Genomic DNA, 25,897 nt, shown 5'->3' with positions numbered 1-25,897 from the left:
CTGGCTGGTGATGCTGTCACTAATGCCCCCTATGACACAGGTGGTCCTCCTGGCTACCAGGGAACTGCTGACTCATGTTCAAATTGCCACTGATCCAGAGACCACCAGATCCCTTTCCATGGTGCTGCTCTCCAGCCTTTGTGTTGTTTCCCAGTTTCTACATACACACAGGGTTTTTCTATCCCAGAATCCAGAACTTGTGTTTATTAAACTTCATACAGTTGGTGATTGCCCAGTCCTCTAATTTGTCTGTATCTCTGCAGCACCTCTCTGACTTTGAGGGAGTCAATGGTTTCTTCCATGTTAGTATCATGGGCAAACTTAAGAGACCTTAGGGTCCTGTGCCCAAATTGTCTCTGCAGACACTGAAGACCACTGACCCTACAATGGAAGAACCCCTTCAGTGACAGGTCACCAGCCTGATGTCACCCCATTCACTATGAACCTTTGCACCCAACTTGCGAGCCAGTTGCTCACCCTTTGTATGACATGTTTATCCAGGTATGTGCTGGACATTTTGTCCAGAGAGATCCTATGAGAGACAACACTGAAAGCTTTATTGATATTGAAAAATATTGTATCAATTAGCTTACCAGTTGCTTATACTGCCTACAGTACAGTGATATCATGATATCACTGTGTATAGTCATTAGCATATGGAAGCATAAAATATATAAATTTTAAAGATCACAGTGAGTGGTGTTTGCTTTCATATTTTAAATATATAAAGAAACATTGCTTCCTTTCTTATTTGTACCTTTTCCTCCCAAGACTTAATAGGCAGCACACTGAAATCTCCAATCTATTTTCTACATTCAAGTGCAGGAGAGATATAATACTGTTTTCTTTAACAGACTCCTTTATTGCATCCAAAGAAATGCAATAAAACATTGTAATAATAGTTTGAGTGCCATCACTTTAACTTTAAAAGTGCAATGGGAACAATTATGTACACCTGTCTTAGCAGAAAGGATGAAGAAATAAGTGTAGGAAACAGCACATCCAGAGAGCTTCATCAAAGACTGGAGGCGGAAAACAGGGCTTGCAGTACCTTTTATCCCAGCCTTGACAGATGACGTCAGATTCCAGTCCCAGCAGTGACATTTCCTAACTGCTCAGACCTTGAAAACATGCGTTGGAACTGCTGTGATTCAAGTGCTCATCTCTGCAATGTTTCTTTTCCTAGAACATCTTTTTGCTCATGCTGTTACGCTGCAAATTATTTACTGCATGCCTTTGCTGAGTGGATGACGATGTTTACTCTGCATCAAGCCTTTCAATATCCTCATTCGAAGCACAATGCTGCTTTATATGTTAAGGGCTAAGCAGCAGCATTCAGATGAAATAAAGTGTCTTCCTTGTTTGAAAGATGCTGCCAGTTCTGCACAAACACAGAGGAAACTGTCATAACACAATCTATGTGCCAGAGTAAAGCTATAAAACACTTACTAAAATACCTTAAAAAGCAGGAAAGACATAGTTCATAAGACAGTTGAAGAATTTTACTTGCATAAATGCAACATAGAGACCTGAATATCTTTTTACACTTATAAGCGATGTGTGTTTAGCAAATAAAATTAATTTTCATTCAACTAATAACATCCTACATTGTGGCATTAATTATTTTACCTTTTATTAGGAGAGGTTTTGGCTGATGCAAGAACTTTGTCTGCTTTAGGGAAATGATTCCCTTCCCAGTCCCACTGATCAACTTTTTCACATGAACTCACAGATCTTGTATTATAGTCCACTTCAGATACATCTGACAAAACAAATGAATAAATTAAAAAAATCCCAGACTAATAATAAACTGTCCTTGCTTAGTTTTAAAATAAAACCTGGTTTTGCAGAATTAGATTTTAGCAGCATTCTGCATCTATTCATTGTTTAATTGGATACATATTTCATTTCTGTTACTTAGGAATTAAAATATATTTGCCAGTGAGATTCAATAGAAAACAATTTTATAATGGTTCAGTATTTAATCTCCAAGCAATTGACAACTAATTATTGTTGACATTTAATTGCATGATTTTCCAAAGATCTCTTTTGTTAAAGAGCTCACAGTACAGGTCAGTAATATGCCGAACATGCTTCCCACGCACACTCTTCTCAGGATCCCAATGCTGTCCCTGAAGGTGGAAATGATTCCTACCCTAGGTGTTCTGAGTAACTCTGCAGTGAGGGTTTACTGCTTCTCTTTACACATACAGCCCATACAGACTCCTTGTTTATGACAGTGCAAAACTGTCAAATGCCCATAACATACCTGTTCTGCTTGACCTATACATAATTGTAGACAACTGAAAAAAAGTACTGATGAATTAAATTTGTATTATATACGAATTTGGATGACTTTCCTACTAAATGAAATTCTGCTGGTTGCAACTGCTGTGTCATAATGGAGAGTGGAACAACCAGAGAATGAATCTTCTGCCATCAGATGCTCCCTTCAGCCTGCGTGGAGTACTAGTGAAGCACTCTTGTGTCAGTGGATTTAACGTAGCCTTGCCAAGCTGGATGAGAATAAAATGTTTTGGGTGCCATTTGAGCTGTGGGGGACACAGTTTTCTCAGAGCTGGAGGGAAAGCTGGAAAACATATTATTCTCTGCTCTCATCAGATATTCAAGTCCCAGTCCTCTCTGGCACTTCCGGCATTATCACATGCAACTTTTTCAAGTATTTATCTATTTGTATCTCCTTATCCTCCTCAGGCCTATGCTGTACACTGCTGCCAGGTAATGAAGACCATTCGGAATGCTGTCCAAGGGACAGTGTGATGTGGCCAGGGACACACAGTGTTGGCCCAGGAGCACAGTTGTCAAACCACACTTTGGAGGCTGGGTTAAAGGGACTTATCATCCTAACGGGGACCTCCTGATGCTATGTGTCTTTAGAACATCTGGCATTTCCCATGGATAAATCGTGCTAAAGAGAAAACGTGGTGCTTTGTCTGCTGCGTTATCCTCGTGAGGAAAAGCTTTATCTGGGTGACACTAAGGACACAGAGAGTGGTCAGGAGTCTGTCCTCTCCTATGGTCAGGGACACCATGTGTGCCACATACTGAGATGCAAAGAGTCCTTCCCCATCCCCACAGAGTTGTGTGACACAGACACCACAAAAAACCTCAGGATCCAAAACCGTATTTATGGTGAACACAGACATTTACATTTTGAAGAACTTAGCATTATTATACAATCAGTATAATTATGCCGTCACTACGTCAGAATACACAAATTACTATTGTTACAGTAATTTGATGCTATACAGCTCCTATTTTTTTCAATTTATTTTTAGTTTTAATTACATGATTCTGTGTGTTGTCAGCACATTTATAAAATGGAAAAACTGATCCCTCCCAGCAGGTCCTCAGCAACAGCAGCCATAAGCTTTAGCTTTGTGTTTCAAGCAGGCCCCACAGACACCAAACCCGGGTGCGGAATTTACCCCACCCCAAGCTGGGCCGGACACCCGAACCCTGACGCTCCACGGCCGAGCCCCGACGCTCCAGGCCCGGACCCGCCACGCCCGCTCCCGCCCCTCTCCCGGGCCCGCCTCGCTTCGGCGCACGCGCCCGGCGGCGGCTCGCGGCTGCCGGAAGTGGCGCGCGCCGGGGGCGGTGCTGCGGGCCGCGTGGCGCGGGAATGGAGGGACAGCTGGAGAGCCCGGCCGTGGAGCCGGGCAGGCGGCGGGAGGTGGTGGAGCAGTTGGAGAATCTGGGTTTGGGGCCGGGCGGGCAGCGGGAGGTGGTGGAGCAGCTGGAGAACCCGGCTTTGGAGCCGGGCGGGCAGCGGGAAGTGTTGGAGCAGCTGGAGAACCCGGCTTTGGAGCCGGGCGGGCAGCGGGAAGTGGTAGAGGAGTTGGAGAACGCGGCTTTGGGGCCGGGCGGGCAGCGGGAAGTGTTGGAGCAGCTGGAGAACCCGGCTTTGGAGCCGGGCGGGCAGCTGGAAGTGGTAGAGGAGTTGCAGAACCCGGCTTTGGGGCCGGGCGGGCAGCGGGAAGTGGTGGAGCAGCTGGAAGACCCGGCCGTGGGTCGGGGCAGGCAGCGAGAGGTGGTGGAACAGCTGGACAGCCTGACCGTAGAGCCGGGCGGGCAGCGAGAACTAGTGGAGGAGCTGGAGAGTCTGGCTGTGGAGCCTGGCGGGAAGCGGGAGGTGGTGGAGCAGCTGGAGGACCTGGCCGTGGAGCCGGGAGGGCAGCGAGAGGTGATGGGGCAGCTGGAGGACCAGGCCGTGGAGCTGAACGGGCAGCTGGAGAACCTGGCAGTGGAGCCGGGCGGGCAGCGGGAGGTGGTGGAACAGTTGGAGAACCTGGCCGTGGAGCCGGACGGGCAGCGAGAGGTGGAGCAGCTGGAGAGCCTGGCCGTGGAGCCGGGCGGGCAGCTGGAGAACCTGGCTGAGGAGCCGGGCAGGCAGCGGGAAATGGTGGAGGAGATGGAGAACCTGGCTGAGGAGCCGGGCGGGCAGTGGGAACTGGTGGAGGAGGTGGAGTGCCTGGCTTTGGGGCCGGGCGGGCAGCGGGAAGTGGTGGAGCAGCTGGAGAGCCTGGCCGTGGAGCCGGGCGGGCAGCTGGAGAACCTGGCCGAGGAGCCGGGCGGGCAGCGGGAAGTGGTGGAGGAGATGGAGTGCCTGGCTGAGGAGCCGGGCGGCCAGAGGGAAGTGGTGGAACAGCTGGAGAGCCTGTCCGTGGAGCCGGGCGGCCAGCGGGCGGCTGCCCAGGAGATGGTGCAGAGCCCTGCGGAGGGCGGCGGGGAAGCCCAGGCCCCTCTGCCCCCAGCCGCGGCACCGCGCCGCTCGCCGCCGCCCGCCTGGCCCCGCTCTCCCGCTGCCGCCGTGACCTCGTCAGACTCGGACAGGTGGGTTTAGCCCGGCGCTCCCCACCCCCCCTCGCCCCTTGCTTCCCGAGGCCTCGGGCGGCGGCGCGGGCCGCTGGCGCTGTGGCTGAGAGCCCTGCCTGACGCTGCCAACCCCCGGCCCGGTGTTTCACCCTCGGGAGGTTGCTCCTTCCCACCAAAGGTGTAATTTTCAGTTACATTTTGCCAGGAGTCTGTTAAAAGAGGTCTCCAGACCAGTGCTGTAAAGGTGTAGGATTTAACGAAAGCATGAGTGTTGTGGTTGTGGCTTGAAGAGCGTGGGCCACCCCACCGGCTTGAGGTGGTCCTCGCAAAATGCGCCTGCGGCTCTTGGGGCAGGACACCCGCGGTGTTATTGCGGAAAAACCTCAATGTAGGACTCCAGTGGGGAGTCTGCACACCATACCACGTCCTGTGATGTTGGCATCTCAGTGGAGCAGCTCATTCTCTATTTTATTTTCTTTTTTAACGGTTCTGTCTTCTACTTGCTGCATCTGCGCTTGATGTTCACTGTAGTTGGTGAAAGGTAACTGGTTAAATGTGGGCTCTGTTGCAGTGTTAGAAGTCTGCACACTTTCTTTGTTGAAGTAAGTCTTGTGTTTTCTTATTTGGCTGGTGCAGCAGGATGGCCATGTGCTGCTTTTGACTAGAGGAAGCTAAAATGAGATCTGAGAATCTCCTCTTAAAGATACAAAGCTTCATTAACAGTTAATAGATTCAAGTTTGACTTAAGAAGTACTTTTGTTGGTTTAAAGTTTTTCTCGAATATCATGAAGTGATATCATGAAGTGACGGAGAGTGAAATTCCTGACTTCCAGGGGCTTCACCTGTGTCTAGTGTGTTTTACTTCCAAAACCTGTTTTGCTGATGAGACCTAAACATGAAATTTTCATAACTTATTTGGCTTGCATGTATCTCAGTCTTTGTTTTGTTTTTTTCTTTAACTCCCTCCACTGATCAGTCTTCTACTCTTTTTTTTTTTTCTTTTTTTTTTTTCTTGTCTTTCTGCTTATATTGATGTTGTTCCAATAAGTCTATACTGGACTTTTTCAAAAAGGTTTATTTGGAGAGGTGCTCTTATTTCTTGTCATTACTATTAGCATTTGTTGGAATAAAGAAAGGAGCAATAGAAAGCCATCCATTTAGTTGGGAATGAGACTGGTATTATAGGAATCTAGAATGGAGTGAATGGAGTGGGTTTTTTTTTTTCTTCAGGTAAGAAAGGGTTTTTTGCAAAAGTTTGCTCATCTCAAGTGTATTTTTTGTGTAAGGTTTGTATTGTGTTTCTGCTGTTACTAGGATCAATTGCTCCACATTTTTTTCTTCCACCAGCCCTTGAAGAACTTGGACTTTTGCTAAAATGAACATGTTGGCATGAATAAGGATTGTTTTCTTATTCCACTCTTTACTTGAAATATTAAGAGTCTTGGACAATAAGCATCTCTTACCCATGTGACAGTGAGAAATACTGAATTACTCTGTTAATATTTATCAGGGGAATTGGACAGGACACAAATTACAAAACTAATCAGTTTTTTTTTTACAAAAATACGATTTCTTTCCCCCCTTCATTGTGCAAGATGCATTGCTTGGAATAAGTATTGTCTTAACTTAGCGTTATGTTAAGACAATACTTATTATAACTCCCATGTTATTGTAACTCCCATGTTTGTTTTTTTATTCAGTGATTCAGATTCAGATAGTTCATCAACTACACTCTTCTCTTCATCTTCATCTTCAGCAGTATCTGATGAAGATGATCATCCAAATGAGAAGGATAACAGATCTTACTGTCCTAGGACAAAGGATGAGTTGCCTATTGAGGTAAGTACAATGCGTTATTTTTTAAATCCTTTCCTACTAACCCAACTCACAATTTATATTTTAAGTCAGTTCTCCTGTGTCAAGGTGGAGATAAAATCAGAATAGTAAAAGAGAAACTCCAAGGCTGAGCTAGACACAGTTTAGTAGGTAAAGCAAAAGCCACCCACACAAGCAAAGCAAACCCAGAAATTAATTTACCACTTTCCATGGGCAGGCAGGTGTTCTGCCATCCCCAGCAAAGCTGGCCTCCATGTGTGATTGTTGCTTGGACATATAAACAACATCACTGGAAATGTCCCTTGTTCTCCTTTTTCACCCAGCTTTGTAGGCTGGGCATGATGTTATGTGGTATGGAATGTTCCTTTGGTCTGTGCAAGTCACCTGTGCTGGCTGTGCCCCTCCCAACTCTTTTTGCACCTCCTCACTGATGGGGTGGCATGAGAGGCAGAAAAGGCCTTGACTCTGTGTAAGTCCTGCTCAGCAATAATAGAAATATCTGTATATTGTTAGCAAAGTTTGTAACACAGATCCAAAACACAACCCCATTACAGCCACTGTGAAGAAAATTGACTTTTGTGCAGTGAAACCCCCCACAGTTAATAACATAGAAAGTCATGTTTTTTGGGTGTATGTATTAAGGAGTGTTAGTGAAACTGTTTCAGAAATCTCTTGCTTTGAAACAAGGATTGGCAGATACTGTATATAGTGTGGTGGAAGGTACTATTTTGAGATACAGGATCAGAATTTTACCCTCCTGCTTGTCTTTGGCCTTTCAATTCTCTTACAAAAGTGACTCAGTTAAATCTTAGCAGTGAACTTGATTTAATGCTGGAAAAATCACTGGCTGGTAGAAGGGTGTGGTGTTTTTATCTGAATTCATGTTTGCATTTAATGGTCCAGCATTTGGAAAAGTCCTGGCCTATTTGATCTTTGCATTGCTCTCCAAGTCTTTGCTAAACACTTTAGAGTGAAGATTATCAGGTGAGGTCTTGATAAACCAAGATAAGATTCTTCTGTTTGTGTGCGATTTTATTTCTAGTTGTGGTCTTTAAAAGTGCAGTTCAATGCTATGATTTGAACTCATACCATTCACAGGGTGTTGAATTCGAAGATAGGCTTACTCTCATTGCCTTGTATTTCATAAAGTCTTTGCTGAATTCATAGCGTAGTATATACATAGAAATCTTAGTTGATGGGTAAATTGGAGGTAGATGATGAACTTGGTGTTAATCAGTCTTTGATAGTAGATTTTCCTCCTTATATGGGCAAAAGCCTAATTTGAATATTGTGTAGTACTCATTTTTGTATTTGAAGTTTGGCTTTTTGTGTTCTCTCTGATGTCTAGTACCAAAAGCAACTTTCAGCTAAAAGTAATTCTCTTTGTATAGGTTATTGTGATGTTTACATCTTCAATAATGATCCAAGTCATGATGTAAATGGACAGACTCTATTTTGTTAAATCAGATGATACACATTTGGTGTATTTTATGCTATGTTGCCTCTTGCTGTGTACGTTTTCCTTCTAGCATGCATTGAATGTTGTTGCAAGTGGCCTTATTTTTTGATTTCTGATTGTTTAATTATTGTGTTGTACATCGAGCTTGGATGAAATGACTGTCAGTTGTTGGCTTTCTCCATTTAAATAAAACTGGCTTCTGCTGTAGTTGTGGTGGAAATATGTAGAGTAGTGTCTCTGCAGGAGAGATTGCCTCAAAAGTGGGGGTCCCCCAAGATAAGTTTATTTCGGATGATTCTGAAAGAGGCAAATCAAACAAGATTTTTAAAAAATAAATCTTAAAAATGCCAGGGAATTTTTCCAAACTGTCAAATTTCTGCAGTGACAAAGTGGTAAGTGCCTTTGTGTGATATTATATTCTAAACATTGACTTGATGTTTGCAGAAATTGCCTCCTGTTGAAGACTTATCAATAATTCTTCCAGATAATGTTGAACTGAAGCTTTTTGGGACAGTTTCCAGTGTCATTGAGCAGCTAGGTAGGCATGATATGTTTGCTTTATTTTTAATTATTATAATTTCTGTATAACTCTGCATGAATTGGGTTCTTAGCTGTTCCTTCAAAGTGTCAGTCCTGCAGTGTCCTATTTCTGGGGGTAGCAGGTTGCTGAATTAGAATTCTAAGTAACAGATGACGTTTGTGTTGAATTACCTTTTATTTGGCTTATATGCATGTGTTTCTGTGTGACTTCCCTGTTTAATTTTTTTAATTCAAACCCCTTTTTTTCTACTGTGTATTATGGTTTTTATATTGATACTGCCCACAGTTAGTGTATTTAAGGGTTTTAAGAAAATCTTCCTGTTGTAGGTGCTATTTTGAATTAATCCTGAATATATAGGAGCTGTATAACTGAAAGCACAGGTGCAGTACAATGCAGTCTCACGTGCTTGCTTGTTAACAGATGAGGACAGGAAAAAGACTTGTTTCTTCAACAGTGCAATTTGATTTATTTATATCTTTATTCATTCCACTTCTGGTACCTTGAGCAAATTAAAGCTACGCATTTGTCAGCAGTCAGAGGATGGTGTGACTAACATGATTTATGGGTGGTGGGTAAGCTTAGTGGGATTGAGATACAGAATGGATGTAAGCTTAACTGCAGGTGTAGAGATTTAGGGATCTTTTCGGATCTGTGTGGGACCTCAGTGTTTGATAAATTAAATCAAAGTTTTGCTGAAGCTCATATTACTAAAATGTCCACAGTATGTTTGTATGTAAGATATTTCAAGTGTTCGTTCTGCTTGAACTGCATTTCAAGCAGTTTGCTTATGAAAATTAGAAATTAAGTTCAATTTTGAAGTTAAAATATTTAGGCTGAATATAACACAAAAGAAAGTATTTAACTTTTGCTGTTAATTTTTCTTTTAAAAGACTTCAGGTAATAGAGGCAGTTCCTCTACATTATTTTATTGTGAGATTTAATTTCATTCATTTGCAGGAAGCTGGGAGGAGAGTGTTGAAAGTAGTAATCTGGTTCTTTTCCACTTTGCCCTTTCTTGCTTATTGATAATGATGGGGACTTCAAGAAGGCTGCCTTGTAGTTTGAAAACAACTTTTAAAGACGAGTTGAATCATACTTGCTATTATTCTTACTTTTGGTTTAAAATGTGAAGCTATAAACAAAACTGTTTTAAAGACTGCAGTTTTGAAAGCCATCCTTAATTCTAATCCTTACTGGTGAGTATAATGTTTTCAAACACCAGTTTACTGGTAGGTGAATTCTTCAGATTGCATCCTACTTTATGTAATGTACATGTATAAAGTGTTGAATTAGATTTGTTGGTGGAAGTTAGAGAACAAGCTAATAATCATACTGAAATAAACCCATATGAATACATGGTATAAGCCTCCAGGACATCTGTGATTATTTTCGTGGTTTAACTACCTTGCTTTATTAATTTCCTTTCTCCACATTTTAGGTTCTTTTCTGTTCTTCTGAAAACAGGCATCAGTTTCAGTTGATTTGTGGCTATATTAGGGGATGTCAGCTAATTGGGGATTTTTTTTTTCTTTTTTGAACGAAATTGATACCTCTCTATACCAGGTTTGTGCCTAGTCTGAGGGGAGTTGATTTCTCATTTGGAAGCCACCAATATTATTCTGACAGAACAGTCAGTATTCTTTTTCTGTCCCTTTGATGTCCCTCAGAATCTCTGCTGTTCTCTGTAGCAAGCTTCCAAGTTCATCAGTGTGCAGTGAGTGAGTGATACTTCTAAGTGGATGTTTCATCCTGTGAGGTAAATTTGAGGCTAGAACAGTGTAGGTTCATGCTTGCTGTGCAGTAGCTAAAAGCAAAATGACAGTACTTTCTGTGAACTTCTGCTCAGCGTATCAGAATTGAACAAAACTTGTGCTGTGTTTTGCTTCAAGGTACTTAAAGAGAAGAGAAAAAATCACTGTGTGGGTTGGGACCTGGAAAGTAAACAGCTTTGGTGTACTTGAGAAACTTTCCCTGGGGCTGTAGTTTGGGCCCTGCAAGAGCAGAAGCTGATAATTTAGGATGGGTTGGGGTAGGGAAAGCCGTAAGTCAAATAGGCTGGAGGTGGTAATGTTTCTCCTAAATTTCATGGGACTGGTGCATTGTACATTTTCAGAGTATATTTTCCTCAGCCTACTGCAGGCTATGTGTGGTGAATCAAGTTGAGAACATTATCTGAGAGGTTTTGGTGTGTTGTGTTTGTGTAGGGTTTTTTTTTTTTTTTTTTTTTTTTGTGTGGGTGTTTGGGAGGTTTTGTCTGTTTTTTTTTTAATTTTTTTTTTTGCTAAGGTATATTTCTCGTGAGGTTTAAACAACACATTGGGTACTTTCACTGTATATTCTGTCTTAAAGGTAGGCACAAAAGAAATTGATTTCACAAATTCTCTTGAAATTCAGAGAACAATTAAGCCTGTGGAATTGTCATTTCCTTGTTTGGCATGTTAAGTTTTTTGCAGATTGCAGTAGTTGCAGTAACCTTTAGTTTAGTGACATGATCATTGCTGAAAGTCCTTTTACGTTAAGTTTAGGAGTGATGATCTTGAGCTTTTTTTGGAGTCTGAGTGACACTGTCTACTTGAGTGACTTTATTTGCTGATGGACAGGCATTGAGAATGCTTAGTTGTAGCATTCTGTTGTTTTACAGGTAGAGAAGTTCAATCATCACTAGGCACAAATGTTGTATGAGACTCCTATGGCATTAAATTGCAGAATGTCTTAACAGTTGGGAATATGCATTTATAAACACTATCAGTTGCTACTGTGACTGAACTGCCAGAAAACTTTTGTGTTCTGGTGTGATTCTTTGGACTCTCTCTCTTTACCCCAGAGAACAATAATTCTGTAAGCAGTATAAACATTGGAGAAGGGGTGTGTGATTCTAAGTACTTTTGCTCATGTGCAAGAATATTTGGTTGCAGCTCTACAAATTGAAGTAGACAAGTAGTGGTGTGGTTTGTTAAGTTTTACTGCAGATAACTACATGCTGTTGAAACATGAAGTTCTAATTTATTTTTTATTTCTGTTTTAGTAATAATTGAATCATTGAAAGGCCTACCTCCAGTAAATGAGGAAAGCATAATTTTTAAAGAAGATCGGCAAGCAGTAGGAAAGGTGGGTGTAAAATAAAAACTTGTTATTCTAATATAAAATTGGGAGTATTCTTTAGTGCTCCAGAAAGAAGAGTTGAAGTCTACTAAATGAAAGATAATGTTTCCTTGATATGTAGTTTTTCTCTGTGCCTGTGACTCTTGGTATATTCATCTTTTTTTTAATCTCAAGAATTCTTAACCTGGAATTAATTGCATCCTTGCAGAATTACAGTATCTGGTGAGTTTCCAGTGTGTGAGAGGGCTTGTGGAGAGGAAGAGATAGTTTTCAGATGTATGATGTCTTGGAATAACAGGCTGTGTGTTTTTTTACTGCCAGATAGGGGCAGGGGTTAGAGTGAAGTTTTATGAAAAATGGGGAATGTTTTCTTCTATGCTTTGCTGTTCTTATTTAAGGCCAGTGAAGAATGAATGTTTGCTGAGGGGGTTGTTGCACTGAATCTTCCATTTTCTATAGAAGGAAAGCCATCATCCACCGTGGTTACTACTGAAATATCTCTAAATGCTGATGTGAGTTGAACAAACTTAGCCTGAGTTTCAGATGTTCTGTAAAACATGGCAGAATTCTCTGCTCTCCATGGAATTGGGGAGCTAGCAGTAACTGTTGTAAAGGCATTGTGTTAAGATGAACTTGGAGGATAAAATGATCAGGAGATTGTTTCAAGCATTATGAGACTTGAGAGCATAACAGATACAGAAAAGCAGAGATTTGACAAAAGGAAGGATTACTAAGGATGTGAGAACTTACTGTTCCACATCATAAAAACAGAAGTTGGGGAAATTCACTGTCAAACAAAATTCGGTAATAATAAAAGTGTGAAAGGAACTTCTATTTGATGCTGCATTTTGAAAATATATTGGACTTCTTAAATATCAGCCTATAATGAAATTAGCTACTACTAACCTACTTGTAGTTTACTAAAACATTTTAATTTTATTTCTTTCAGATATTTGAGATATTTGGTCCTGTTTCACATCCTTTTTATGTGATAAGATTTAACAGCTCTGAGCATATCAAAGAGAAAGGTATTAATGTGCAAGATAGCATGTATTTTGCTCCATCGGTAGAGGACTTCACCCAGTATATATTTGCAGAAAAACTAAAACAGTGAGTGTGATTTATCTTCTGATTGGGTTATAATGTTTTTATATAGCTAAAAATGTTGGATTAAAGTTGAGTCTTCAGTGAGAAACTCCAGTATTAAGCTTAACACTTTATATTTCCTTGAGATATTCTCAACTATGTTGTAATAACAAGACTGTCCTATTTTGCCTTTGAGAACAATGAAGAGTAGCTGTAAACTGCAAGCCTTTAAAGTGCAGTAATTACTAAAGTTCAGCTTTTTCTACTTAATATACTAAGCTTATTTTTTTTAAGCTGCTGTTAACTAAAATACCACAACCAGAAAAGTTCATTGATACTTCCTTCATACCCTCTGACACACATATTCATGAGTATAAAAAAGAGTTTTTAAAGATGAACTCTCCAGATTTTGTTGTTTTTTTAGATTCCTGTATAGTTTCAGAACTGATAATAAACTTGTTTGCATTCTGAACAAGTTTGAATTAATTTGCTATTTTTATTTTATATTATAAGGCTGGAATTGAAATGTAATTATCAATAAATCTATTTCACAATTGGAGGATAACAATTCTAGATAAAAATTACCCTCTAAATTTGCAAGAGAGGGGGGATTTGAGTGACATTGTAGTATGGTGTTCAGAAACTTCTCAGCAGTGTTTGTGTATCGTAGTCTGACTGAGGAAAGTAGCATGCATAAATAGGACTTGATGCCATTTAGAGGAAACTGTACTCAAAGATACAGACTAAGAAATAAAACATAATAAATGACAGCTAGATATTATTCTAATTATTGATGAGCAATCATCTGAAATAACTATAGGATATGTATCTTTTGTCATACAAGTGACTTAGTTGCTGTTTATTAGGATTAGTTCTCAGGGATTGGTTAATTGTCTGCATTCATTACAGCTGTGCCAGTATTCATACTGAATAGTTCTTTTCTTTAGTCAGACCTGCAGGAGTCTTTAAGCATATTTTCTTCCCTTCAGTGAGGACCGAAATAGATTGCTTTCTTGCTCTGATGCTTGTTTGTTTTTCTGCAGCATTTTGATGCCAGCTGCTCTTTGATTTGTGCTATTAAACTTTGTTGCTTAGCACAGTAAAGTGCACAGACTCTAATCATCTGCTTGCTGCATCAATAACTGTGTGCTGTACTCAGCATCTGAGATGGGAGAGTTGTGTTTTTCTTTGTTTCATGCTTTGGAAATAGTTTGGGAAACCATTTTTCTTTTGGTAGTTCTTCATTGTCATAGGCGGTAAAAACCTGAAACCTGGGTAAGATACTTGAGACTTCCATGGCTTACCAGCACAGCTGAACAGTGCTTCAGACATTGTTTCTTGTCTTGATTAGGATGAGTAGTGTGACTTAAATTACAGTACACTAAAACAGTAATTTATTTCTGGGTTTTGTCAGTCCATTACTTAAGCTTGTGTGAAGCACTTGGTGCTATTGATTGAAGTTGCCTTTTCACTAAATAGTTTTCATTGAAAACGGATGTAGAATTTCTGATTCCTGAATTGTGCTGTAATGCTGTATGATGACATTTCAATGCTGAAAGAATGTGACATGAATAGGAGAAAAGTCAAGCTTTGGTCAGTGATCCACCTTAGTAGATGGCAAATTTGATAATCAATAATTTTTATTTTCTGCTTTTTCTTAGTTTGACTGTGTGCAAAACAGATTGTGGAGGCTTAAAGTTTCAAAACTCTGGTTCCTTGAAAAGGAAAGGAATCAAGATTAAAATCTGAAAGAAACACTGAGTTTGAAGCTTTTTCTGAAATCTGAAATGCAATCTGCTTGCATTGTACAAAGTTGCAGTGCTATGAATAAGCCTTACAGTTTATACAAAAATAAATGAAAGTGTAGTGTAAAACTTTCTGAATGCAAAATAATTTGTTGCTAAAGATAGGCTTGTGTTGTATTGCCTGAAACCCACTTCTAAAAAAGCTCATGTATTTTCATGATTCCTCTGAATTACCTTTTGTTAAACTTCAAGGTCTTACAGTATGTAGCTTCACAAGTCAAAAGAATTACTATATTGTTCTCTGCAGAAGATATTTAATACCTCAGAGCATGTAAAGCAGTTTTTGTTTGCTGTAATGAGGAAGGCTGCTTTGGGACAGTGAGATAAGCTGCCTGACCTTGAATGGTTTAAAGTCTACAGTTAGTGATGTTATATATTGCTGAATGACCGTAGGTCTTGGTAATTCTTGTGAGCTCTGGTATTTCTGGCAGGCATGTGTTGCTCAAAAATAACAAGATGAAAGGAAGAAACAGTTCAGTTTGTGATAATAAAATAAGTTTTCTGCAGCTGAGAAATAACTTGTATAGAGTCCTTATGTTCCCCCTGTAATGTTTTCTTCTCACTGAACTTTAAAATGTCTCCCTTGCCTTCGTTTTTACTCATGAGCTCAAAAGGACATGTAGAGGCTGAGCTTCAGTTTTATACTTAGGGATTGAGGCACAAGGTACCTCCAGATGACTTGCCAGTGCTCTCATGGGTGAATAAGCACCTCTGAAGTACAGTCTGCTGATGGTTATGTAGTTTTTTGTAGTTACTGCTACTTGGTTGTTGCTGACTTGATGAATACATAAAGAACTCTTGGTTATTAGAGCAATGACTGAAGGCATTTTACACTGAACACATAGATGTTTTTAGCTGTGTGGTTCCATTTTGCAAGTGAAAATTTTCAGTCTTGCACTGCTTATACATTTTTTCTACATAGATAAGGATTGTACCTTGGCATTTCAGACCAAAATACAAAAAATGTGAGAGCAGCATGGAAAAAACCTTCAGCAGACTACTGACAATGTAATTTAAATATGTTTCACAAATTCTTTGCTAATCAAAGAAGTCACTTGATCTTTAGTGAAGGACTTCACAGTGGGTTAAATAAATTAGACTAATCCAAATTTATTTTGGTGCTTGTCAGGCAAGACAATTTAATTTTTGTGTTTTTAAATGTCTTGTGGCTTGCAATTTAATGTTATGTTTACAAAACTAGGTTTCACCTTTTATTTTTATCTAACTAACACTGTCTTAAGATTGTAAGCCAAGCACTGGGTCTTTTGGTTCTGAATTTACTTTGCTGTAGGTATACTGAAAGCCTGTGTCCCACTGAGTGAGTTCAAGTGTCCTACTGAGTGAATAGGTTCTTTTTAACTGAAGATACATGTTCTGAAACCAGAAGAATAAGAATGCTTGTGATTGTAGTCGACAGTTAGCATTAGAAAGTTGCAGTGAACTACCTCAGTTCAGGTTAAAAGCAATTAAGGTTCAAAAGGGTTTGTTTAGAGAGTATTGGCTAAAACGTAGTGTTAGGATGTTTGACTGAAATGTTCAGTCGTCACTTGAAGTAGGAAGATTTTTCAAGAGTAGTGCAGTCCCGAGTTGACCTATGTGTTACTGTTTTCTTGCAAACAATATTAAAAACCAAGTAACTCTTTGAAAACAGGAAGCTCCTGTTCTGGGAGACCTGATACCTTATAGAAGGTGCTAGCCTTCCTTTATCTGGATTTTCTAATTTGTGTTTTGTCTTCTTTGATTTTTTTCTTTCAGGGAAAAAGGTTCAGATGCATCTTGGAAGAATGACCAAGAACCACCACCTGAAGTAACTATAGAGGGTTTTGGTTTTTTTTTTTTTTTTTTTTTTTTTTTTGGTTTATTGTTTTTGCAGAAGTCACATGGGGAAAATACTCTGTGCAGAGCAAGTAATTAGCAAGGTTATGTTTTTATGAGGCAAGACTTGAATGTACCTCTTCATTGAAAGAAAGGGTCATAGACATTGGAGAGGTCTCATAGTGAGTGCAGAAAGTACTACTTGTCTCTGCTTGCTTCTTGCAGTTGGCAAAAATGTGTATATTCAGTTCCTCTAGTCCTTCAAGAACATATCTGACAGTCTGAATGTTTAACTTCGGGTAGCATTGCTTTTACCTTCCCTAATAATTTTGCTTCTGCTAGGGAATTTTTGTCCTGGTCATTCTTTCACTGCAGCTTTGTCTTCAGTTGGCCACAAGCTTAGTATTCTGCAAACTATTTGGACTTTTAAGCTGTCTGCTCTTCAAAATTAACTTGACATCTCTGATGCATTCTTTAAATGGCTTCATAGTAAGCTTACTGTACAGTTTGCTGTTATAAAACAAGAGCTCCATGAGTGGACAGGGGTTTCTTCCATAAAAATGGCCATCATACAGGGTCATGTAGAATTAGGAGCTCCTTGTGACCATTGACATTGTTTGCTGTAGGATCTCTAAATAGTTCTTCAATGACTTTCTGTCAGTGGTCCTTAACTCCACTCTAGCTACACATTTTGTGAGTATTCAATAAGAATCACAAGGCTGGTAGTTTTATTGGGTTCTTTTACTTCACAACAGTTGAGTCGCTTTTCCTTTCTTTCTACTTTAAACATATACAAAGTAGCTGAAATTCCTTGAAGCCTTGTGTCTACCATAGTATTATAAAGAGATCTGTCTGCTTGTTTTGAATCTTCCAAATGCTTGCCTTTTTAACATAATTCTATGCTATGTAATATATGCTTCTCACTCTATAATTTGGTAGGAAAGGTGTGTTTTGTGGGATTTGGGATTTTTTTGGTAGAGGGTAGTGGTATTTGTTTGGTTTTGTTTCTCCAGTGTTCTAACTGATTTTTAGGATGGAACAAAATATACTATTTCAGTTAGAAGGAACCTACACCAGTCAAGGCTGACAAGTTCTTTGGACCTTTCTACTCATCTTATTACTGCATACCATGTAGAAGAGATCAGTACCTCTCTCTTCCCTTCCTCAGGAAGCTGTAGAGAGCAATGAGGTTGCCTCTCAGCCTCCTTTCCACCAAATGAGGCAAGTCCAGGGTCCTTAGCTGCTCTTCACAGGACATGCTTTCCAGTGCTGTCCTGTGCTGTCACCAGCTTTGTTTCCTTCCTCTGGATGCAGCCAAGGACTTAGACATTCTTGATGTGTGGGGCCCAGAACTGCAGACACTACTCAGGGTGAGGCCCCCCAAGGCTGAATGCAGTGGGACCTGCAGTCACTGCTGTTGGTTGTCTGCTCATGCTGTGCTTGATGCACCCCAGGATGGGGTTTTGCCCTCTGGGTTCCAGGGCACACCCTGCTTACCCACACTGAGCTTTGGCTGACCAGCACCCCCAGATCCCTCTTGGCAGGGTGGCTCTTCAGCCATTCCTCTCCCAGTTTAGACTTAGCCTCATGTTACTTCATCCTACATGTGCAGTATTTGGACTCATTAGATTTCATCCCATTAATCATTGCCCAGGGCCTCAATCCTTCCTAGATCCTTCTGCAAGGCCTCCTGTCCCTCAAGAGAGTCAATGGCAATTTGGTATCAGCAGACTTACTCATGCAGCTTCTAAGTTCTGCATCCAGATCATAGATAAATACATTAAACAGAACTGGCCCTGGAGCTGAGCCATGAGGAACTCTGGCTCAGCTCTGCCCTTCAGGCAGTTTGTCACCCACTGCACCATGAACCTGCTCATCCACTCCTGGATAATTTGTCCAGAAGGATGCTGTTAGGTACAGTATTACATTTTTCATTCACAGTCCTTATCCCAGGATGGTTGTTCTGGCTTGAAGGAGAGATGTTGTGACATGATCTTTCCTGAGCTCAAAGATAGGTCCTGTAAGGATGTATCAGTCTGTCAACTTGGAATGTTGCTTTTTCTGCAGTAGTGAGTGAGGATGATGCATTTTGAAATACAGTTTTTGTTTCCTGTAAGTGAAGCAGAGCTGTGCGGTGTTAACTTCTCTCAGAGAATGCTTGTCTGTCAGTTCTGACTGTAAATTGCCTTCCTTTCTTGTAGAGACATAATCTCACAGAGAATCATAATCTGAGAATTACAAGTGTTGTATAAGAATTGGACTGTAGGTATGTTATCCATAGAGCTTTGAAAGACTCTACTTCAGAGACTTCTGGTTAGTCTTAACTTGCTTTCATTTAGCAGTTTTCTCATGGTGATTATACCAAATAGGTTTATTGGCTAATTTTGAGCTCTTCTGTTCTTCAGTCATGCTTTAAAAGCTGTTCAGGAGATCAGCTTGTTGATACGTAGTTTGAGTTTGTAGGAACCCATGAAATTTTATTGGCCAAGTACAGTCAGTCAAATCTGCAGATAAAGATTCATTGCCTTTTCCAAAGTTTGGTTTTTTTTCCTTCAAGATTTTCCTTAATTTAAATTTGCTGTACTTTACTATAGGAAGGAACAAAGGAAGCTTGAAAAAAGTCAGTGATAACAAGGGTGGGCACTCTTCTGACTGTATGCTCTGTTTGGGAAAAAACCCATATCTAACATCTTGTAATCCTCAATTAGAATAATCTTCGGTTAATTTTAGCAGTTAGAGTTTATACCATGCTATCCCAAGCTGTGACAGTTGATGAACTGATAGAAAGTAGCTTTTGTTGTGAAGGTAATAGCTGCTGATAGGGGTGCAGATCAAATTTTATGCTACTGATGCTTGAAATTGTCTCTTAGCGGCAGACCCTTTTAGAGACCTCAGATTGCAGCTGATTTCTTGCCAGACCTTGTAGTAAGCTGTGTGCAGTTGTTGGAGTCACTTCTTTTTGTGATAGTGTGAAGCTTCATTTTTGTATGATTGTTAAATTAATCCATGGTAGGCTTTTCTTGGTTGCTACTTTCAGTTATATCCTTTTTGGCAGGCTCTTAACTGGCCCAGCTTATTTGTGGAGTCACTAATACAATCTCTCCTAGCTTTGTCTTCAGGGTCAGAGGATGATAAAATGTGATTTGTATTCTGCAAGGCAAGCAGTAGCAGATAAGCAGTTTTTCTGTGGGGTGACTTCTGTGGAATGTTACATGGAAATTAGGTAGCAGTAAAAGGTGTTCATTATTTGCTCAAATAAATTGAGCATAATTTGTTCAAATTGCTGTTCGTATTTCTGCACTACTGGAGTATGGTGTACTGGAGTTCTTAGAAAAAACAGGAGTTAGTGAAAGATTTTAATTCATGATATACATCATCTTGCTGTAGTTCTTACAGCTTTTTTGAATATGTCGTCTAAGTTATCTAGTAGAAGAAATAGTTGTATTCAGAATTAGCTTTTACAAGGCTTTTAAAGCACTGTTTTGGTGCAGGGTTTTTGAGATCCGTGCTCCATGTTTTATGTGATAGAAGTAAGCGGCATAGCCCCTACTTTCAGAACTGGGAATGGGGATAGGAACAAATCTTACCCCTTTTAAGTTGCAAGAGCTCTTTTTCAAGGAACTAATTAATGCTTATAGATTTCTTTTCAGTCCCTGATAAGTTATCCTCAGTCATGTAAGTTAGGATTCAAAAGGTAGCAAAACCTTCTGTAACAAGAAGAAAATGTTGCAGGGACATTGAATCTGTTGTAAATGACAACATTCCTCAAAGCTGAAAATTTCTTTGGAGTAACATTGCTACTTTAAATTCAAGAGGAAGTGTTATTAAATATCCTGCAGAAAATTCCAGTGTAGTGACAGTTTTAGAGTAGAGATTTTTTAATTTAGTTGTAATGCTGAATTATGTATTAGTTGCCAAGTTAATTTTTATTTATTTTAAACATTAATTTCTTAATTCATTTTATCTGCACTTAATCTTTGAAAGCATTTTCCTGGCAGGTCCTTTTCAGCTAGCTCCTTTTCTTTTCTTACTAACATGTAGGCAATCAAGCATTTGTGTTCAGCACTGGAGTGTTGCTCTTTTCAGGAAAATTAGAAATGATAACTGAGTCATGCATCAATTGTGTTATGATAAATTTTTGGAGTGTTAACTTTTTTCTTGTGCTAAGAAGCTAGCTGTTGGTTTTTTGTTTTTGGTTTTTTTTTTTTTTTTAACCCAGGTTTTGGATTTCAGTGATGATGAAGAAGAAAGAGAGGCAAAACAGAAGAAAAAGAAACCTCAAAGTCAGGGAAGGAAGAAAGTCCGATCAGAAACACTTCCACCAAGTGAGTGAATGCTTTTGTCTGTTAATCTAACTTTGGGATGCCCATTTATAACTTATCTTAGTGATTGAGTTTTTCTACAGTTAACAGTTTCTGCACTTTTTTAACTTACATTTGAGTTTGTGGCTGCAGTCCATGTTTATTTTAGAACTAAAATTAAATTTTTTTCTGTTGAAATGGAAGCCCGGTGGAAGGGAAGTGGTATAGCAGCAGAGCAATTGTCAGGGGAAAGTCGAAGGCTCTTAGAACAGTGTTGGTTGACACACAGTGAGGATTCTGAACAGATGCCACCATTTGGATGGGGTTCAGCTAAAGCCTTTGAGTGCTGGGAGAAGACAGAGGAAGGCTGTGTGCAGTTTTTGGAAATCCAGTTCTTTGCAATCAGAGGAGGAGATACAGGTCTCCTCCTATCTCCTGGAGAATTTACTCCTGTGTCTAAAAGGAAGCTCTTCCTCACCTATGACATACAGATACTCTTCTAAATAACTCTTACTTTTGTAGCCTGCTGAGAACCTTTCTGTTTACCTAATGCAGTCATTAGATGAACAAAGCTGTGTATAGATTTTTATAATATGAATAGCCTTCTTTACTCTCCTTTCTCCTGCTGTTGTATCTGTTCCAGGTGCTTGCTTGCAGCTGTGCTCTGTTTACCATAATCAAATTTTCTCGTCCCTCATGCCTCTCTACTGACAAAACTTTGATTTTTGATTGCCATTTTGGTTGAATAATGCATATTGCGTTCCTCTTTTTCTGTTCTCACTGGTCTGCTTTGGGTGCGTGCTTTTTATACCTCTCCCTTTACATATGAGTCTCATTCCTTACCCTCTTCTGCTGCTTACTTACCAGATTGCTTCAGCTATCCTGCTGCATGGTGCTTCCCCCACTGAATTTCTCAGACAGACTCCTGTGACTTTGCTGCTCTTCCTTTCTAAAGCTAATATGCATTATGCCCTGCTGGAACCCTTTTCTCTTGATCTGGGAGATCAGTAGCTGTCCTTTAATACTTTTTGTGCAGTACAATCCTCCCTTGTATCAATCAAATAAAGCCACAATCTTTCTTGGACTGGCTTTTGCCCTATGGTTTTGACAGGGTTTTTTTTGCTTAAGAGCTGTATCTGAATTGTGCTGCGCTTTTTCTTCATTACTGATGGGGTTTTTTTCTGTTGGGATTTTTTTCTGTTAATCCAGCACATACGTGTTTTCCACCACATCCTGGTCTGCCAGTTTATTGCAGACCTGCCTTTGCCTTGGGTTTGCTGAGGTTGTTATTGAATGTTGCTGTTACTGTGGCCGTTCCATAACTGAGAACACTGCAGGAGAAACTGCTGCACTCTGTCAAGGAAGACAGGTTTTGACTTGCTGTGGGTTTTTTGTAAATAATATGGCACAGATTGAAGTTGTGTGCAATTTGTTTTGGCTCTAGAATTCAACAGCAACGGTATGTCACAAATGGAGGCTACAAAGCTGGTCTCAGATGAAGATTTACATGAGTGTATTAAAATTGTGTCTTGTTACAGTGTTTGATTAAAGAACAAAAATACTTATTCAAGTACTTTACTTCAGTGCTTCCAAGAGGCCTGCTTTTACAAAAGCAATCTTAACTCCTAGTCCCTTGTGAAAATGAGTAGAAGTTCTGGTATCCAATTGCCTTTCCAGAGTTAAAAACATTTTCACCTTTCAAAAGCTGTGTAGTCTAGTGCCAAGGATGAGGTTCACCCAGGTTTTTAAACTTCAGTGATTTTATGCAGTGTTATATCCCTGAATACCTTGTTGCTCCCAGCCTTAAAATCCTTCTGAGGGCTTAGGTTCTGCAGCTTTTTGAGTATCTTAACCGCCCTTTGGAGCATTTTTAGTATTTCAGTGCTTTTCATTTTATAGTCCTAATCCCATTAAAATTTCTATGATATTTATATAAAGGGGCAGTATATTTGTTATGAACATTAAATGTATGCTTAGAGTGAGTTGCATAAGGAAGAATTTGTCTTAGAAAGATGAATGCTGAAAGATAATTGGCTAGAGGTAGAGGCTGTTCTTTTTCTGATAGAGTAAGTTAATTTTATTATTGTGAGCTTGCATAATTTCTTGTGTCTTGTGTCTATGCTGTAATACCAAATTGGGACTGAAAGCTGGATACCCCTTCAGTGTAATGCAGTGTTGATTTATCTTTATTTTTAAAATGTGTTGTTCTAAAATATTGTTTTAAAAGCTTCCAAAATACTCAAAATCTGCATGTTCCTGAGATCCATTTATACAGATGGTAAGTCTGGAGAGAAAGAAGATGAAATTTCTTTTTCAAAGACTGAGTTTGCAACTCTCAGGATCATTCTTTTTATATTACTTCTATCAATCAAGATTAGTTACTAAACAGTAGATTTGCTGCTGTTATTTTATTCTTTATGTATTAGTTGCCAGTATTATTTGTTGATAAGATTGCTTTACAAATTTCATTGACTTCAGCTTGAAAGATTTGTGAAGACTAAACCTGATCTTTGCAAAATAATATTACAGCTGTGTGTGTGGGGGGGTTCTTTTATTTGTTTATTCATTAGGTGGGAATAAAGAACTTCATCACTCAGTGCAACACCCTGCTTCAAGTTACTCAAGGGGATACCGTGGCAGAGGGTTCTCCAGGGATCTCTTTCCTCCTCCATCAGGCCCTCGAGGGTTTTTCAGACCACAAGTAAGACCACCACCACTATACTTCTCAGACTGGAGGATGCACCAGGAACCACCAGTGTTCCCACCACCTCACAGAAGAGAAAATCCAATGATGCAACAGTATGGCTTTCCTCCTCCAGACTTTGGTTATGTCAGTGATTGGCACCAATTCCACCCTCCACCTTCAAATATGAATATGATGTGGCCAGGCCCAAACATGTACAGTTCATCCTACTCATTTCTGCCACCACCACCGCCGCCACCACCGCCACCACCTCCCCCTACAGACAGCCATCCTCCTCAGTATAGGCCTTACTGAGATTCCATACAGGTCCATGTAGAGCACTGCAGTTTACAGGGAATGCAGCCTGCCAGGACTGCATTCCCTTATTCTGGAGATGCTTTCTTTTCCTGCAGTGGTAGAACAAATGCGGAGCTTTGTGCTTTGTGGGACATCTGTAGGAAATTATTTTTTTCTGTGTATGTTTTCTGTTTTCAAAAAGAAATTTATATTATAAAAGTAACTGAATATTAAGTAATAGTTTATTTTTATATCTGCTATTTTAAGATGATAAATAAAAGCCTTTTGGAGATTGGTATGTAGTGGTGGAAATCTCTTTTGTAATAAATGTAAGAGTTTATATAACTACTGTTAAGTACCAATGAGGGTATTTCACATAGGCAGTATTATTATATTTTTAGAATGATGGTGTATTGCTGTGCTAAAACATTTTTCTCAATTTCTGCAAATTTTGAAACCTACATGGGAACTGAAAATCTGACATCTAAATTTTGAGGTAGGTTTTTCACTATATATAAGGCATAAACCACTACCCAGGTTTCAATACTTTACTAATTTCATATTAACTAAAATACTACATCTGGATGGTTCTTTTTTACAAATATCTGGAGTACCTAGATCTGAGTTTGGATCAGTGGCTGACTTGCTGTGTCACATTGTGTTCTGCAGTGAGTAGAAGATCAACTTGTTCATGGGATGTTTTGCATTTAATTTAGAATCTAAAACCAGCATCATTTCTCTAGCTTGGCTCTAGCTTCTCTAGCTCCTAATGCAGAGATGCTCATAAATACCTACTAGAGTGTGCACTCAGCCTATCTAGGAAGAAGTCATCAGGTCTGTTGGAGAGAAAACTATTTCAGAACTTCCTTGTTTAAATTTGTAAGTGCAGATGGCGCTAGATTGCTGTGTGATTATCGTCTCTTCTGAAATTATGAGGTTCATCAATTCTCCCACCTTGTTTCTGGGAGGGAGGTGAAGTTATCAACCAAGGATCACTTGGAAGAACCTCCACCTGTCCAAAGAGCTGGTCCTGCAATTGCACTTCCCTAGTTTCTATGGAAGTGACTCTTACCTGATTAGGAAGGAAGACCTTACAATGCATCAATATTTTTTAAACAAAAGGAAAAAGTACTTGTGGGACAGTCATCTTAAGGATTATTTTTCAACTGAAGTCATTACTAGTTATGATTTTTGAGTGTTTACCAGTACAGTCACCTTGAACTGATAAGTGTGCAGTATGTATTTCTATTCTCAAACTCATTTTGACCTTATTACTTTAAATATGTAAAGTCCAAGTAAGCTGTGCAGGTGTTGTTTAGACTTTAGTTCCCAATAGCTTTAAGAATGAAGCAAAATTTTAATGCAGAGAGGAAGGGACCACCTTGTCCGAGATGGTGCAACTCAGAACTAGAATTTCATTTCAGACTTGAAAGTTTGCTATATTTAAGTAACAATATTCTTTGGTATATCTAGAAATACTGTTTCATGGGTGTGCAGCTGAAAAGGTTATATAGATGTTTCTTTATGGCAAGCTAAGGTTAAGGTACTCTACAGTGGCAGCACATAGTTCAGAAGAGCAGCATTCCAGACATTCATGTTTAACTTGGTTCCTGCAGATTATTTTTTTGTAGTAAAAGAAATGCCCAGTTCTGATTCATTGTAAATGTCTGTTTCAGGGCAAAGGAGAAAGGGCTGCATTTCTGGCTGTTTCAGCAGTTACTCTGATATGACCATTCCCAGTGATAAAGGATGGTACAATGATAGAGATGTTACAAGGGAAGTATCAAACATAAAATTATTTTCAAGTCAATTATGTAGTAAAGAGAAACAAACTGTCAACATCACACTTGGACTTGGGATGCCAATGGCTTGCTGTATGTCCCTGGCACAGACATCATCAGCCTTAAGATCCAAAGGGGCAGTTGAAGAGTTAACACCAAGAACAGGAGTGAGGTACTAGAAAGTGCAGGTACAACAGTCTTAATTATTTCTACAATTGCAGCTGGTGGTTTTTTATGTATAGTGATGTTCACCTTTATCTACAATAATTAGATCTGTACTAATAATTCTTTGATTAGGCTGTTAAGATTTCTCTTGAATGAAGAGGTGTTCTCCTTCCCCATAACAATATTT

General features: G+C 39.7%; 1 protein-coding gene and 1 long non-coding RNA gene across 2 annotated transcripts in view; one reads left to right on the top strand and one right to left on the bottom strand.

The window, feature by feature from the left end:
• The window catches only part of LOC127059594 (uncharacterized), an 876,248-nt gene that overhangs the window by 396,569 nt on the left and 453,782 nt on the right, over positions 1–25,897 (bottom strand). The window lies entirely within an intron of this gene.
• On the top strand, positions 3,603–24,368 carry NAF1 (nuclear assembly factor 1 ribonucleoprotein). The gene is made up of 8 exons (XM_050974224.1): positions 3,603–4,857; positions 6,540–6,678; positions 8,579–8,672; positions 11,701–11,783; positions 12,727–12,887; positions 16,424–16,475; positions 20,703–20,808; positions 23,355–24,368. The coding sequence occupies exons 1-8, from the start codon at positions 3,647–3,649 to the stop codon at positions 23,780–23,782; spliced, it is 2,274 nt and encodes a 757-aa protein (XP_050830181.1). The 5' UTR covers positions 3,603–3,646; the 3' UTR covers positions 23,783–24,368.

Source organism: Serinus canaria, chromosome 4 (genome assembly GCF_022539315.1).
Source record: "Serinus canaria isolate serCan28SL12 chromosome 4, serCan2020, whole genome shotgun sequence".
Classification (NCBI taxonomy): Eukaryota; Metazoa; Chordata; class Aves; order Passeriformes; family Fringillidae; genus Serinus; species Serinus canaria.
Note: the sequence above shows the minus strand (reverse complement) of the source record. Positions and strands in the feature narration are given on the sequence as shown.

What these genes read in the sequence shown, in the direction of transcription:
- NAF1 (XM_050974224.1), top strand. Translation starts at nt 3,647, where the DNA reads ATGGAGGGACAGCTGGAGAGCCCGGCCGTGGAGCCGGGCAGGCGGCGG. An exon ending in CAGTGTCATTGAGCAGCTAG is followed by an intron (nt 8,673 to 11,700) that starts GTAGGCATGATA and finishes TTTCTGTTTTAG; the next exon opens with TAATAATTGAATCATTGAAA. An exon ending in ATCGGCAAGCAGTAGGAAAG is followed by an intron (nt 11,784 to 12,726) that starts GTGGGTGTAAAA and finishes TATTTCTTTCAG; the next exon opens with ATATTTGAGATATTTGGTCC.